The sequence below is a fragment of the Chiloscyllium plagiosum genome, unplaced genomic scaffold (genome assembly GCF_037043375.1).
Source record: "Chiloscyllium plagiosum isolate Xiang-an unplaced genomic scaffold, Cpla_swu_hap1 HiC_scaffold_12, whole genome shotgun sequence".
NCBI lineage: Eukaryota > Metazoa > Chordata > Chondrichthyes > Orectolobiformes > Hemiscylliidae > Chiloscyllium > Chiloscyllium plagiosum.
In genome coordinates, this window is record NW_028270150.1 from 48220384 (window position 1) to 48236502 (window position 16119).

At 40.9% G+C, this 16119-nt stretch overlaps 1 protein-coding gene across 2 annotated transcripts in view; it reads right to left on the reverse strand.

Annotated features, from left to right (window-relative positions):
• The window catches only part of man1a2 (mannosidase, alpha, class 1A, member 2), a 133812-nt gene that overhangs the window by 89731 nt on the left and 27962 nt on the right, over positions 1-16119 (reverse strand). For both annotated transcript variants that reach the window (XM_087992788.1, XM_043700938.2), the window contains exons 2-3: positions 12583-12838; positions 4282-4378 (exon numbers count right to left, since the gene is read on the reverse strand). In XM_087992788.1, the coding sequence (XP_087848914.1) occupies positions 4282-4378; positions 12583-12838 (353 nt within the window). The remainder of the gene's footprint in view (positions 1-4281; positions 4379-12582; positions 12839-16119) is intronic.

Consider the following 16119-nt stretch of genomic DNA (forward strand, 5'->3'; position numbering starts at 1 on the left):
TTTTTAAAAAAAAAAGACCCCATGATACAGGTTAAACCAATGAGCCTTATTTTCAGTCAGCATAGAAACAATGGAAAAATTCCATACATTTCTTGATGTTGCTGAAGGTCATGCTCTCTGGAAATCTAGTCAAGGACCTCATCTATTTATCTACCGTGACTACAAACCTATAATATATGAACCTCACCATTTATGTATATGCCTTATGCCAATGAAGTTATATACCCAAGATTTAGTTGGAAATAACTCTGCTATGATTCTGCCAATTTCACAATCCACCTCAATTTACCTGTTCTTTTTATGTCATATTATCTGCAAATTTGCATTGACATTCTGAATGCAAATCATTGCTGTAAATTAGAAATGGTTTGTATTTCAACGTTGATTTCCAAGGAAGATCTCACAATACTTTTCCCACTACCAAAATAACTTCTGTTGTTTTCTACCCTTTACGAAACTGAACATAGCTAGCAATTATTTATGCGTAACTTTGTTAATTTTTTTGCAAAACTTCATGTGCACAACATACCTCGAGACTTTCCAATGCCCATTTGGGATGTTATCTCCTCAGAAATCATTTACGTTTCTTTTTCTGCCATCACATCTATTGTTTTTACTGGAATATTATTTGATGGCTTAAAATCCCAGAACTCTCCTCTTATCAGCTCTGTGAGTGTACCATCACTAAACAGCATCCCACCACCAGCTTATCAAGGGAAATTAGGAAGGACAATAAATTGCTGGCCGAGCCAGATCCCATAAACAGCATTAAAAACTGCACGAATTAGTTTTCTATTTTATAAACACAAAGTATTACATTGACCAGTTTGCAGCCAATCATGATTTCCCACTGCTCAACAACTCCCAAATCTCTTCAACTTCTCAGTACTTTGTGTTAAATCAGTACCTGAGAATTTGTTTCGATCTTTTTAAAATCTGTTTAGAACTTCCAACTGAACTTCATCAAAATATCTAATAGTACATAAATTATCACTGCTTAAAATTGATAGCATTGTTCTAGTTTATGCTATGTTCAGTTTATTTAGAAATCTAATGAGGTATCGGTAAAAATCTTGAACTCGAGCTTTTAGAATTTTCCCCAAGGATCTTTGTGATATAAAGACTACAAATGTACTGTCTTTTCTTGTGAAGTAATGGGGTGTCTCATCTTTTGAAGATTTTTATTCCAGGCACCTTTTAGATAAATGTTCCTTTCATTATCTTCTACTTCACTGTTCTTCCAACTCCCATTATAACACCTGTCTATATTATTTACTGCCACACTTGATCACATCTTGCAATTATTATCTAACTCTGTGGTTAACTGCTATTGGAAAACAATTCAGATTGTGAAGAAGCTTTGGCACATAATAACTGCAAGCTTGCGCCATAAACAGCTAAGTGAAAGAACTTGCATTTAACTACCAATAGTTTTTTTTTATATGTTTAATGTTGGTAGATAGTTATTATTGTTCCACTTTTATATTTACAAGAAAATAGTGGCAGCCTTTTTGTAGCCCACTATCATAACTTCGAACCTTGTTACATTAGGGTATATTAAAAGCAATGAACAGTATGATTTTAAAAATTTCCCTTACCATTAATAGGCATGAACAGGCATGAAATAAAAAGATATCTTTAACATATTTCACTTGTGCCACATTATAATTGCATTTTGTTTTAACTAGACTTTGGCAGCAGAGGGCTTTAATAACCCTTGTTACTTTTGCTTTTTGTGACATGTACTCCAATAATTGGTGTAGATATTTGCCTAAAATTTGCTCAATAATTGAACTGAAATGAAATAAGAAAAAATATATGAAGCATGCTCTATCAAAGAGTTAATGATTAGGTGATTATGTAATGATTGGAAAGGTTACTGCTTCTAATGTGTTTCTGAATGAATGTGTTGCAACTGTAATGATTTGAATTGTCACAACATATCTGAAAGGTCAGAGTACCAAGCATACAATTAGATGTGTAATAATTAACATTATGCTTGATTATAGAATAGCACTTTGTAAATATCATTTGGTTGACATATAGATGGTAGCAGCCCAAGCAAGCTAAGCCTGAGGTCAAAGTCTATCAAATCAAGAAATGAGCTCTTCCCAGGGAAAACAAGATAGTTGACACATTTGTGATATCTGTCAACGATCAAATTGCTGGACACAGACAAAGTGTGAACACACACTAGCTTTGCTTTGATGGAAAAAAGGGAACAAGAAAGCTTGCGTCAGAGCAATAGCTGGCTGGCTCAAGACAGGACCGCCTGAACAGTAACTGGAGGTGAAGATGAAGTTGATCTGCTCCTTGAAGTCCACATAAAGACTTGTGATTGTAAGCTTTGTATGAGTAAGACCCTTGAGTATTTTGTGTACTTCATTAAAAGACAGAGTAAATTTTGTTGTTACACCTGCCTTGGGTTATTGGTAAGCACAGTAAGCTCAACAGACCAGGGAAATTAGGAAAAAATGCTTAACCCGTCACCATCTGGAATATATTTTAAATTGGGATTAAAGAGAAGGATGTTGCAATTATTACCTCTGCAAACTTTGCAATCATATCTGAGCAGATTTGAGTATTTTCCCAATGAAAGCCTTGGTACAGCTAGCACACTTGACCTTCACCTTGAACCATGAGATTCAGTTTTGGGTGCTATTGACAATTCTTTTACAAATCACTCAATACAAAATACCACCAACCAGGACATTCAGACAGCATTCAAACCTAATTTAAAAATATTGCTTTAAACATCCTTAGCTAAATCTAAGCATGCCTATCTAGATATATTTAATTAACACACACAGAGTCATAGAAATGTACAGCAAGGAAACAGACCCTTCGGTCCAACCCGTCCATGCCGACCAGTTATCCCAACCAATCTAGTCCCACCTGCCAGCACCTGGCCCATATCCCTCCAAACCCTTCCTATTCATATACCCATCCAAATGCCTCTTAAATGTTGCAACTGTACCAGCCTCCACACATCTTCTGGCAGCTCATTCCATACACGTACCACCCTCTGCCTGAAAATGTTGCCCCTTGGGTCTCTTTTATATCTTTCCCCTCTCACCCTAAACCGATGCCCTCTAGTTCTGGACTCCCCGGCCCCAGGGAAAAGACTTTGTCTATTTATCCTATTCATGCCCCTCATAATTTTGTAAACTTCCATAAGGTCACCCCTCAGCCTCTGACGCTCCAGGGAAAACAGCCCCAGCCTGTTCAGCCTCTCCCTGTAGCTCAGATCCTCCAACCCTGACAACATCCTTGTAAATCTTTTCTGAATCTTTTCACATTTTACAACATCTTTCCGATAGGAAGGAGAACAGAATTGCATGCAATATTCCAACAGTGGCCTAACCAATGTCTAGTACAGCCGCAACATGACCTCCCAACTCCTGTACTCAATACTGACCAATAAAGGAAAGCATACCAAACGCCTTCAATATTTTCTTGTCCTCCTCTAACCTTGCCACTGACTATGTAAAATGTATTCTCTCTTCTCCTCTAATTCCACCTGCCCTCCCCTACACTCCCACCATATCCAGGTTAGTGGTCTCTCTGCCAACAGAAATAAATTCATCCTATCCACTCTACAAAGCCTCTTCTATTCTAAAGAAAACAGACCAGACAATCAAGCAGCTAAAATTCATCATTCCTGAAAAATCCTTAAAATGCTCTTAACACACCTCTGATGCAAACATCTTTTCTTTAACACAAGTGAACAGAACTATTTTTCCAAACTATTTAGCTGATTCAAGTCACAAGGTTATGTTCAATTCTGTACATACTCACTTTTGATAACCATCAGTTGCACACTCAAATAATGCCACATTAACAGACCTCCAGTTACCTTGTTTCTTCCTTCCTAAATAAACGATGCATATCTTATAAACAAACCAAGTTATAAAACATAATAATCACATCTATGTAATGGACATTTGAAATGAATGTCGATAATCCTGGAAATATACAGGTTAAGGCATCATTTGTGGAGAGAAGTAAATCTAATGTTTCAGAGGTTAGGCCTTTTCATGATGAAAGGCCATTGACTTGAAGCACTAACTTTAATTCTCTCTTTGCAGATGCTGATTGGTTGATGAATATTTCCAGCATTTTGCTTTCATTTCAGATTACCAGCATCCACAGTGCTTTGGTAAATCACACCTCAGTCAACCTTTACAGTGCTCAAATTGAAAGCAAATCTTTATATTATCCATGCTACCAAAAAGATTATACGTAATGCAGACAACAGACATTTCACACCCAGATACTCACCAAAAATATTGGTTGTATGGCCCTTCCTGGAGAGTGGTTTTAACTCATTGTGCCCCCATGCATATTGTCTGTAGTTGTCCCAAGCATGCTTCATCATCTGCAAAAAGGAAAAAAATTAAATCTTGAGCTAATTTAACAATCTTTCAGCAATCAAAATGAAGAACAAATAAAAATACATTCCAACAATTTTAAATTTCAACACCAAGCGACTCCAATTATACAGGACATTGGTAAAAGTATACAGTACTGTGCAGAGTTTTGGTCTCCTTATTCAAGAAGGGAAATAGTTCCAATGAAAGAAGTTCAGAGAAGGTTCACTAACCTGACTCCTTGGGAAAGACAACGATAAAATCACTGACTAGCAATTCAGAGGCATAGGCTAATGCTCTGATGACAAGTCTAAATTTATTTTTAATTTACTTTTAATAAATCTGGAATTGAAAGTTAATCTCATCAAATGGCAACTATGAAACTATCAGTTATAAAAATTCACTTGGTTCACTCATTCCCAAGGAAAGGAAAGGAAATCTGCCATGCTTATTAGGTCTGACTTAGACATGACTCCAGTTCTACAGTAATGTGGCTGACTCTTAACCACCTTCTTTAAATGGCTTTGCTCAGTTCAAAAGTAATTAGGGATTGGGAACAAATGTTAGCCTTGCCAAGAGCACTCACGTCTCATGAAAGAATAACAAAACAAAAATGAAGAGGTGGTCTTATGAGGAGAGGTCAAGTTGGGGTATACACATTTGAATTCAGAAAATGAGAGGTTATTTTATTGAAATGTACTGGATTCTGAGAGGTGGCTTGATTTAGCAGATGCTGAAAGGATGCTTATGATTGTGAGAATATCTAGAATTGTGGGTGCCGTTTAAAAATAAGCAGTGTTGCATTTTTCCTCTTTTTAGAGGTTTGCTGGTCTTTGAAATTCACTTCCATGAGAATAGTGACGACTGATTCAATAGTAAGTAATCTAATCTAAAAAAAATGAATTTAAGGATGAGTTAGACAGTTTATTGATCTATAATGTAGGGGATTAAGTAGGGAAGTTGAGATCACAATCAGGTGTCAATCTCAGTGAATGGCCTAGCCCTGCTATTTCTGACAATCTCAATCACTTTAGTGATTTGCCCAAATGCTCAGTTACACAGACACAAAATAACAATACTGTGTGCTAATTAAAGATCATCCTTTTATTTATACATGCAGTTAGACGTATATGCTTATCAGTCACTCATCCATCTAACATCTGCTATAATGTAAACTACTTCGGAGCTTCTATTTAAAAATAAATAAATTGTCTATTAGTCCCATTCCAGTATATTCACAGCCACAGTGGAAACACATGGTGCCCTTGGAGAATGGGAATTTAATGCAACAAAAAGAAAAAATGCACTTGATGTTCATTATTGCAGAATTATTTTAAACTAGAAACCTAAACTAATACTTTACTTAAGTCATTTATTCTGCTTAATTAGTTTACTTATAGATTTTAGAGTTAAAGTTAATTACGCAAACTTTTAATTAATTAAATATAAAATAAAGAGGTTTTAGAGATTGGATTACAGCCTGCTGACATGCAGTAACTGCAATGCATGGGAGCTAATGCAATCAGAGGCTGCATTTTCAGCTGGTGCCTGCAACTCAAGAAACACTGACCAAGTTGTTGAGCTGTAATCTGCAAGCATCACAGTGCATTAGGTGAGAGAGTTGGCTGGAGACACTAGACATCCCTCAGGTTAGATCATGGCTTAGATTCAGTTAGTAGTCAGGTATGAATGAACCTCGTCATGATTCATAAAAGGAAAGGGATCTGGAACAAAGTTGGGGCCTTAACGTTTGCTACTTGCTTAGAGATACTTGGCAGCTGCTACTGGTGTGGTTGATAACAGAAATTTGAGAGAAGATAAACATAATAACCACAGCAGATGTAATGTATTTCCAAGTCAGGATAGATGGTAGACCCTTTGGAAGGAGCCTTGAGTGGCAGTGTCCCAGTGTAACTGGTGCCCTCACCTTTCTCAACAATACAGGTTGCAGACTTGGAAGGTAGCCTGACAAAACTGTGGTAAGTTACTGCAGCATACAAAGTGCTGATCAATAAAGCTGCTATGCCTGGTCATGGAACTTCCTGAAGGCTGATGGAGCTGCATTGATCCAAAGTATTCTTGGCATGTACCTTGTAGGTGGTGAAAGTCTTTGGAGAATCACAAATGATTCACTTCCCACAGAATATCCTGTCTTTGATTTGCAGCCACAGTCACTTATAGCCCCACTGTTTATGTGGTGATCGCACTGAATTTCTGGTCAGTTGGTCAATGGTGATTCCAAGGAACTTTGTGGCAAGGATTTCAGTAACGGCAAAAGCTAGTCAATGTCAGGGGAGATGGTCAAACACTCCTTTGTTAGATTTAGCCACTGCCTGGCACTTTCTCAGCAAGGTTGTGAATGATGTCTCAGTCATACTACACTTGAGTGCAGAATGTTTCATTATCTGAGAAACTGCAAACTGAACCGATCATTGCCAATCATCAGCAAATATCCCGACTTTAATCTTAGGATGAAGGGAGATCACTGATGAAACAACTTAAGATTGTTGAGCCTTAGATACTAGCTTGGATGCCATTAGCCACGCAGCCGTTCCAGTCTTCACCACTGTGTCGAACAAAGACATCACTTCCAAACTCACCGCCCCACAGACCGCAGCAACTGCCAGTCATGCCACCTCCGCGACTGCCACAAGATCCACCGCCGCTGAAACCAACGCGAAGTCTACTCGGCACATTACTGTCGTCCTCATAGTTGCTGCCGCCGCAGCCACTTCCTCCACCGATGTCACTCACTTGAACACCACAGACGATATCGCCTACATCACATGTCACTTCCACTCCTGGGGATACCACTGAAGCCACCCCCTTCCCCTGATCCCCAGGATGAGCATCACTTCCATTTGTGATATCACCCACGATCCCACAACCACACCCACTCCAGTGACAGTCTCCACCCCCACTTCCAGCTCAAGCCCCACACCAGGTCATAGCTCCCAAACCGGCCATGTTTTCACCCCCCCCCCAAGACCATCAGTCCTCAGTAAAGGCCTCAACTTCATCCCCCTATGCTCCTGAATCAATTAATTTGAAACTCTTTGCAACATCAAACACTTCTTCTGCCGCCTCTGCACTTTTTCCATCTGTACTCCCACTCACCCTTCCGCCTCCAATACACTCCCTGTGCTGATCTATTACCCGCTCTCAATCTCATTTCCAACTGCCAGCCTGACATTGACCTCCTTCAACCTGTCCACCACACCACTCCAACTTCTCAATATGCAGCTCTCAACTCACTCCCCAACATCACCATTAAACCTGCAGACAAGGAAGGGGGTGGGGAGGGGGGGGGAAAGAGAGGAGGAGGAGACAGTGGTAGTTTGGCACATCGACCTCAATATTGTTGAAGCCAGGCACCAACTCGCGGACACCTCCTCCGACTGACTCCTCAACCATAGCTTCAACTCCCATCACCAAATCATTATCTCCCAGACCATCCATAACCTCAACACCTCAGGGGACCACTCACTGCCTCCAAACTCAGTCTGGGAAACCCCTCCAACCGGTTCTACCTCCTACCCAAAATTCACAAACCTGATTGCCCCGGATGACCCATTGTTCTGGTCTCTTCCTGGCCCATGAACTTATCTCTGCATACTTTAACACTGTCCTGTGCCCCATGGTCCAGGAACTCCCCAGCAACATTCAAGACAGCACCCACGCCCTTCACCTCCTCCATGACTTTCAATTTCCTGGCCCCAAATGCCTCATCTTCACCATGGACATCCAGTCCCTGTACACATCCATCCGCCATGATGACTGCCTCCAAGCTCTTGGTTTCTTCCTCTCACGCCGACCAAACCAGTACTCCTCCACTGACACTTTCATTCGATTGGCTGAACTGGTCCTCACTCTCAACAATTTCTCCTTTGAATCCTCTCTCTTCTTTCAGAGCAAAGGGGTAGCCATGGGCACCTACATGACCCCAGCTATGGGAGCCTCTTCGCTGGGTACGTGGAACAATCCAACATTTGCAGCTACACCGGCACCATTCCTCACTTTTCAATGACTGTATTGGTGCCACCTCGTGCTCATCAACTTCACAAACACTTTCCACCATGACCTGTAGTTCACCTGGACCATCTCAGACATGCACCAACCACACCTGGACCTCTCCAACTCAATTTCCTGTGACCGACTCAACACGAATATCTACAAATCCACTGACTCCCTCAGCTACCTGGACTACACCACCTCTCATCCTGCCTCCTGTAAAAACGTTATCCCTTATTCCCAATTCCTCCACGTCTGCCGCATCTGTTTCCAGGAGGAGCAATTCCACCACAGAACATCCCAGATGGCCTCCTTCTTCAATGACTGCAATTTCCCGTCCCAGTGTTGATCTTGCCCTCCAACACATCTCCTTCACTTCCTGCACCTCTGCCCTTGAACCCCAACCCTCCAATCACAACAAAGACAGACTCCCCCCCCATCCACACCTTCCATCCCACCAACCTCCAGATACATCACATCATCCTCCGCCATTTCCGCCACCTACAAACAGACCCCACTACCAGGGAGATATTTCCCTCCTCACCCCTGTATTTTGGAAAGACCATTCCCTCCGCAACTCCCTTGTTTGGCCACCGCAAGTAGTTCAAAACCTGCGCATACCTCTCCCCCTTCCCTCCATCCAAGATGCCAAAAGGATCCTTCCACACCTGATAGAGATTTATCTGTACTTCCAAACACATCATCTACTGTGCCCGTTGTTCCCAATGTGGTCTCCTCTACAACGGGGAGACAGGACACCAACTTGCAGAATGCTTCAGAGAACATTTCTGAAACATCTGCACTAAACAACCCCACCGCCCTGTGGCCAAACACTTCAACTCCCCCTCCATTCTGCCAAGGATATGAAAGTCTGACCACCCGACGCCTGGAGGAAGAACGCCTCATCTTCCGCCTTGGGACCCTCTTACCACATGGGATCACTGTGGATTTCACCAGTTTCCTCATTTCCCCTCCCCCAACCTTATCCCAGATCCAACCTTCCAACTCAGCACCGCCCTCTTGAACTGTCCTACCTGTCCACCTTCCTTCCCACCGATCCATTCCACCCTCCTCTCAGAGTGATCATCTTCACCCCCACCTTTAACTACCTATCACATTCCCAGCTACCTTCCCCCCATCCTACCACACTCCCATCTATCTATCAGCCCCCTTGGGCCACAAGACTAATTTCCTGATGAAAGGCTTATGCTTGAAACATCGATTCAAGCTTTTCAGATGCTGCCTGACCAGTTGTGCTCTTCCAGTCCCACACTTTTCGACACTCATCTCCCAGCATCTGCAGTCCTCACTTTCTCCATGTAGAATGGCTCTGTAGAACTCAACCGACAGTGCACTTGTTCTTGATGTGTAACTCATATTTACAAGCACCATTAATCACACTTCCCTTAACTTTGCTGAAGACTAATGGAATTGTAATTTGCTGAATTGGATTTTTCCTATTTTATGCAGAGAGGACATTAGAACTAGGTTAAGAAAATTTTTAAGAGCAGTAGAAACAAAACATCACATTAAAAATATGAACTGTTTTTCATTCCAGACTTTCTGCCAGATCTGGTGACTATTTCTGACATGCTCTCTTATTTAATAAATATGAAACCTGCCTTAAACCGAGTGCAAAGAAGGTTTATACAACTGATTCAAGAGATAAGTAGGTTGTCCTATAGAGGAGACCTTGAGTTGAAGGAGGATATTTTCGCTTAAGAAGAATGAGATAGGATACAACTGAAACATACAAAATCCATAGAAGCCTTAACAAGGTAATGTTCAAAGCTGTTTCCCACAGTTGCAGCTTCAAGATCTCCGGCTTGACCTGAAGATTAGAGTTTGGCCATTCGTGAATCTGTCATTCAGAAAGTTACGAATTGCTGCAATTTTCTACTCAAGTGGGCTGTGGATGCTTGTTGCTATGTGCAATCAAGACAATTGAAAGATTTCTGGGCATTAAGGTCATCAAGCAATATGGGAATATCTTTTTGACTGACAGGAGTGGCAGGAGGGTGTATCTGGCTTAATCTTGCTCCTATTTCAAATCTTATTATGTAGAATTAGTGTGAAATCCTAATCCATCTTTTATTTATTTTCTTTATTAAAATTACTTTAACTGGATTATGCTGAACTAAATAGTGCAATAACAGGCATTAATAAATTTAGCATCACAGTCCTCCAATACCATATAGAAGGATTCAGAATTTAATTCTAGCTTTAATTCAATAGAACTTAGTCATCCAACTAAATCAAATGTCATAGGTGCCAAAAACAAGTAATGACAAGAGGTCTTAGTTTAAAAACTAACAAAAGTGAAGCATTCAAAATCAAATCCATTCCAGTGGCAACAGATTAGCATTGCTAGATAAGTAAATTCAGTATCCTTTACCCTTCATAAGCCAAGTTTTTTTTAAAACCAAAATTTGATCACCACATTTTTTCTTTCAGGAATACAAAATAGTTTTGTCAGTTCCATGAGGTGACATTTTGCATACAGAATATTGATAGCAATATTTACCATTTGATGATCACAATATCGATATTGTATGAGATTGAGAATGAAATATAAAAATTAAACTTTGCAAAGTAAATTGCTTGTTTGCTGTGCATTGTTAAAAATTGTTCAAGAGATTTTAGATGCCTGAAATGATAAAAATATTAAACCTTGTTAGAAATAACACTTGAAGTTCCACTATTTTTAAATACTGCGAAAATCTATTCATTACTTTTATCTTCAATTAATTTTAGAGAATGATGACTGCATGGGCTTTACATTGTAGATAGCATTTAAATTGAAATTATATAAAGATATTCAATTCATTCAAAAATTATTTAATCTTCAGGATGTGTTAGGGAAAATCTTTTCCCTGGGTTGGGCGGAGAGGAGGGAAAGGTTTTAAAAAGGACCTTTTCCAATTTTTGTTTCAAAGTATGCATCTTTTTCACACAAAGGGTGGTGTGTGTACAGAATGAGCTGTCAGAGGAAGTGACAGACTGGTAGAATTGCAACATTTAAAAGGCATCTGGATGGGTATATGAATAGGGAGGGTTTAGAGGGAAATGGGACGAGATTAATTTAGGATACCTGATCAGCATGACCAAAGGGTCTGTTTCTGTGCTGTACATCGCTATGTCTCTATGACTTAAGGGAAATACCAAGAAAATCCTTGCCATGTTTCATAAACACAATATCCAGCATCACTGTTGTCCAGGTTCAAAAAACAATGATCCTTGTTGTACGAGCTCCCTCTCCCTCGTCTTCAGATAATGACTATTATCACACTATGCAACAGTTAACCTACAAAACAGTTATTACAACTAAACTAAACCAAACAACAGCAAACAAGAATCAAAGAATTACGTAGCTGTTTGCCCTTTGAAAAGCACCACATCATTTGAATCTCTAATTTACAGCAACGTCCATGCAAGTGGTCACTGAAATTAAATAAAGTTAGTCACTAGCTACAGTAATTTCTGACCCAATTTATTTTAGTGATGCTGCTTGATGGATAAATATTGGCAAGGACTCGGAAATAAACTTCTCTGCTGTTTAAACAATATCATGAAATGTTTTACATACAATTGAGGGAGCAAATAGGACCATGGTTTAACATCTCCAGCAGTGGGAAGACACTAAGAAATTAGCACTTCTTCCAATGCTGCAATTCTTCGATAAAAGCAAAATGCTGCATTCTTAAGAGTCATACTAGGGTTAGAAATATTAACTCTCCCCCTCCAAACGCTGCCAGATCTGCTGAGTTTCTCTTTTTTTGGTTTTCACTCAGTACTGTGCTAGGTTATGCCTATTATCTGGCTCAAGTTTCTGGAGCAGGTGGAAACCCACAACATTCCAACATGAAGGTGACAGCACTTCTAACCGAGCCACAAATTACACCACTCATACAGTGTTCAATACACTTAGGGGCTCTTGTCGTGAAGTGGTGGTATCCCTTTCTTAGGGCCAGGAGGCCTGCGTTCAGATCCCACTTTCCACGGAGTTGTGCAGTAACATCTCTGAAAAGCTGATGAGAAAATACCCACACTCAATATGTGTAGACACTAAAGCAATATTATTCAATACAGTTCATGGTCATCCTTAGGTAAAGGTAAGAGATGTTTCATATTTAGAGTAAAACTGATTTTAAAAAACACTCATTCCAATTTAAGCAATATACCACCCAGTCTTCCCAAATACCTCTTTAATCTTCTCTTGTTTCTCTCTCGTGTCTGGATCACCTGGGTCCCCATTATTGATTCCCACAAGTTTTGGGATAGGAACATGTGGCAGTTGTTTGCCTTCTCTTTTTTTCATATCTTGTTTCACACGGTTTTTTTCTGTCTGAATTTCAGCACGAATCTGATCTTTGGATTTTTTCAGTTTCTCCTTAGCCTCTTCAAGCGCCCTCTCATGATCTGCCCTAATCATTTTGCGAAGCTGCTCCTCTTCATCTCTAAGGAATTCAGAAAAGATATTGGACAGATCTATCATTATGAAAATATAAAACAACAATAGCTTGCAACTAACTGCGATTTCAGAATTTAAGTGTTAAACTTAAACTCAAACTGCAACATTCAAAAGGTTAGGATTTTAAACAGTAAAGATGGTTGCTGCAAAACTTAAGATATTAATACGTTCACAAGAAGCCAAAACTCAACTTTGAGGCTATATCCATATACAAGATATTTTACCATAGAATCTCTGAATCCCTACTGAAAGGGAGCAAACCATTCAGCCCATTGAGTCCACACTGACCTTCCGAAGAGCATTCCACCCAGGTCCACCCACCTACCCTATCCCTGCATTGTTCCATGGCTAATCCACCTAGCCTGCTCATCCATGGACATTATGGGCAATTTAGCATGGCCCATCCACCTAAACTGCACATCTTTTGGACTCAAGCACCTGAAGGAAACCCATGCAGACACTAGGAGAATAAGCAAACTTTACACAATCGCCCAAGGCTGGAATCGAATCTGATTCCCTGGCACTGTGAGCCAGCGGTGCTAACCATTGAGGAATCATGTCACACTTTAATGAGCAAGAAATATACAAATATACATACATACGAATACAATGACAGTTTTAAAAACAACTGAACATGCAAGAAACACTCCTGGTTAAAGGCAAAAAAAAACTGCAGGATGCTGGAATCCAAGGTAGACGAGGAGGAGGCTGGAAGAACGCAGCAAGCCATGCAGCATCACGTGGTGGAGAGGTCAACATTTCAGGTGTAACCCTTCTTCAAGACTCAATACTTCCACCCCAGAGATTATACTATTAAATGTAAACAAGGCAAAATTTTGTCTTCTTTTAACCCATGAATTTGGTCTTTTCAATCTAACAAGAGATACCAACAATATTACTGAATGGTGAGTTGCAGCTTCATGTTGGCAATGGTTGCTTATCTCTTGCAAGTGCTGGCAGACTAACCATGTCTGGAGTGCTCGGAGGGATATCTTACAAAATTATCTCCCAACGTGTATCACCAAGGCAACCTGAACCACATGGGCCCTGTTATCCAGATTGAAATGCTGATTAGCCAACATTGAGACTCCAACTTGTTTCTTGGAAACGATGGACATTTAAAGCACAACGGTTTACAATCAGACATTCTCAACACTGATTTGGGACCTGGGAATTTTGACAGCCTACACACTAGTAGCACCCCAAATTCAAGTTCTGAACAAAGGGTACCAGACCTATAAGACAGAGGAGCAGAAATTAGACCATTCGGCCCATCAAGTCTGCTCTGCCATTCAATCATGGCTGATAAATTTCTCAACCTCATTCTCCCGATTTCTCCCTGCAACCTTTGATTCCCTTGACAATCAAGAACCTACCTCCATGTTAAATATACTCGCTGACCGGGCCTCCACAGTCTTTTGTGGCAACGAACTCCATAGGTTCACCACTGTCTGGCTGAAGATGTTTCTCATGTCTGTTCTAAAGGGGCAGCCCTTTATTCTGAGGTTATGCCTTGGGACATAGTCTCTCTTGCTAATGGAAACATCCACTAGCGTGGATAGAAGATTGGCTGTGGCAGAAAACAGAGTGGAGAAAAAAGGGCCCTTCTCAGGATGGCAGCTAGTAACTATGGTATTTCGCAATTGTCAGTGTTATGTCACATAATGATCTAGAAGCAGGAACTGAGGGCATTCTGGCTAGGTTTGCAGATGATATAAAGATTGGGGAGGGACAGGTTGTATGGAGGCGGTGAGGACACTGCAGAAGGATTTAGACAGGTTGGGAGAGTGGACACAGTCACTCAGTGGTTAGCACTGCTGCCTCATAGTGCCAGGGACTCAAGTTCGATTTCAACCTTCAGGCGATTGTCTATGTGAAGTTTGCATGTTCTTCCCATGTCTGTGTGCACTTCCTCCCACAGTCCAAAGATGTGCAAGTTAGTGAGCTGACCATGCTAAATTGCCCATAGTGTTCAGGGATTTGCAGGTTACACACATTAGTCAGGGGAAAATGTAGAGTAATAGGATACGGGAATGGGTCTGGGCGGGTTGCTCTTCAGAGGGTCAGTGTGAACTTCTTGGGCAGAATGCCACGCTTCCACACTTTAGGGATTCTATGAGATTCTATATCTTCCCAATGTCTACTCTATCCAGGCCATTCAGCAAGTTTCAATTAGATACCCCTCATCCTTTTAAACTCCATTGAATATAGACCCAGGGTCTTCAAAGGTTCCTCCATATGTTAAGCCTTTCATTCCTGGGATCATTCTCCTGAATCCTCTCTGGACATACTCAAGGGCCAGTATACCCTTCCTGAGATATGTGGCCAAAACTGTTCACAATATTCTAAATGTGGCCTGACCAGAGCCTTACAAAGCCTCAGAAGTACATCCCTGCTTTTATGTTCAAGTCCTCTCAAAATAAACGGCATCGTCACTATCTTAACTATTGACCCAACCTACAAGTTAACCTTCAGAGAAGCCTGGACTAGGACTCCCAAGTCCCTTTGGACTTCAGATTTTTGAATTTTATCCCCATTTAGAAAATAGTCTATGCCTCTATTCTTCCGACCAAACAGCACGACCTCTCACTTTCCCACATTGTACTCCATCTGCCACTTCTTTGCCCACTCTTCCAACCTGTCTAAATCCTTCTGCAGCCTCAATATTACTTGCGCCCCCACGTACCTTTGTATCATCTGCAAACCTAGCCAGAATTCCCTCAGTTCCTTCATCTACATCATTAATGTAGAAAGTAAAAGTTGGGATATAACACTGACCATTGCGGAACATCACTAGTCAACAGCTGCCAGCCTAAGAAGGACCCTATTTTCCCCCGCTCTTGGCTGTCTGGCAGACAGTCAATCTTCTATCCATTGCAGTACCTTCCCTCTAACACCGTTGGGTCTGATCTTACTCGGCAGCCTCCTGTGTGGAACCTTGTCAAAGACCTTAGAGTCATAGAGATGTACAGCATGGAAACAGACCCTTGGTCCAACCTGTTCATGCCGACCAGATATCCCAACCCAATCTAGTCCCACCTGCCAGCTCCCAGCCCATATCCCTCCAAACCCTCCTATTCATATTCCCATCCAAATGCCTCTTAAATGTTGCAATTGTACCAGCCTCCACCACTTCCTCTCGCAGCTTATTTCATACATGTACCACCTTCTGCATGAAAATGTTGCCCCTTCGGTCTCTTTTATATCTTTCCCCTCGCACCCTAAACCTATGCCCTCTAGTTCTGGACTCCCCGATCCCAGGGAAAA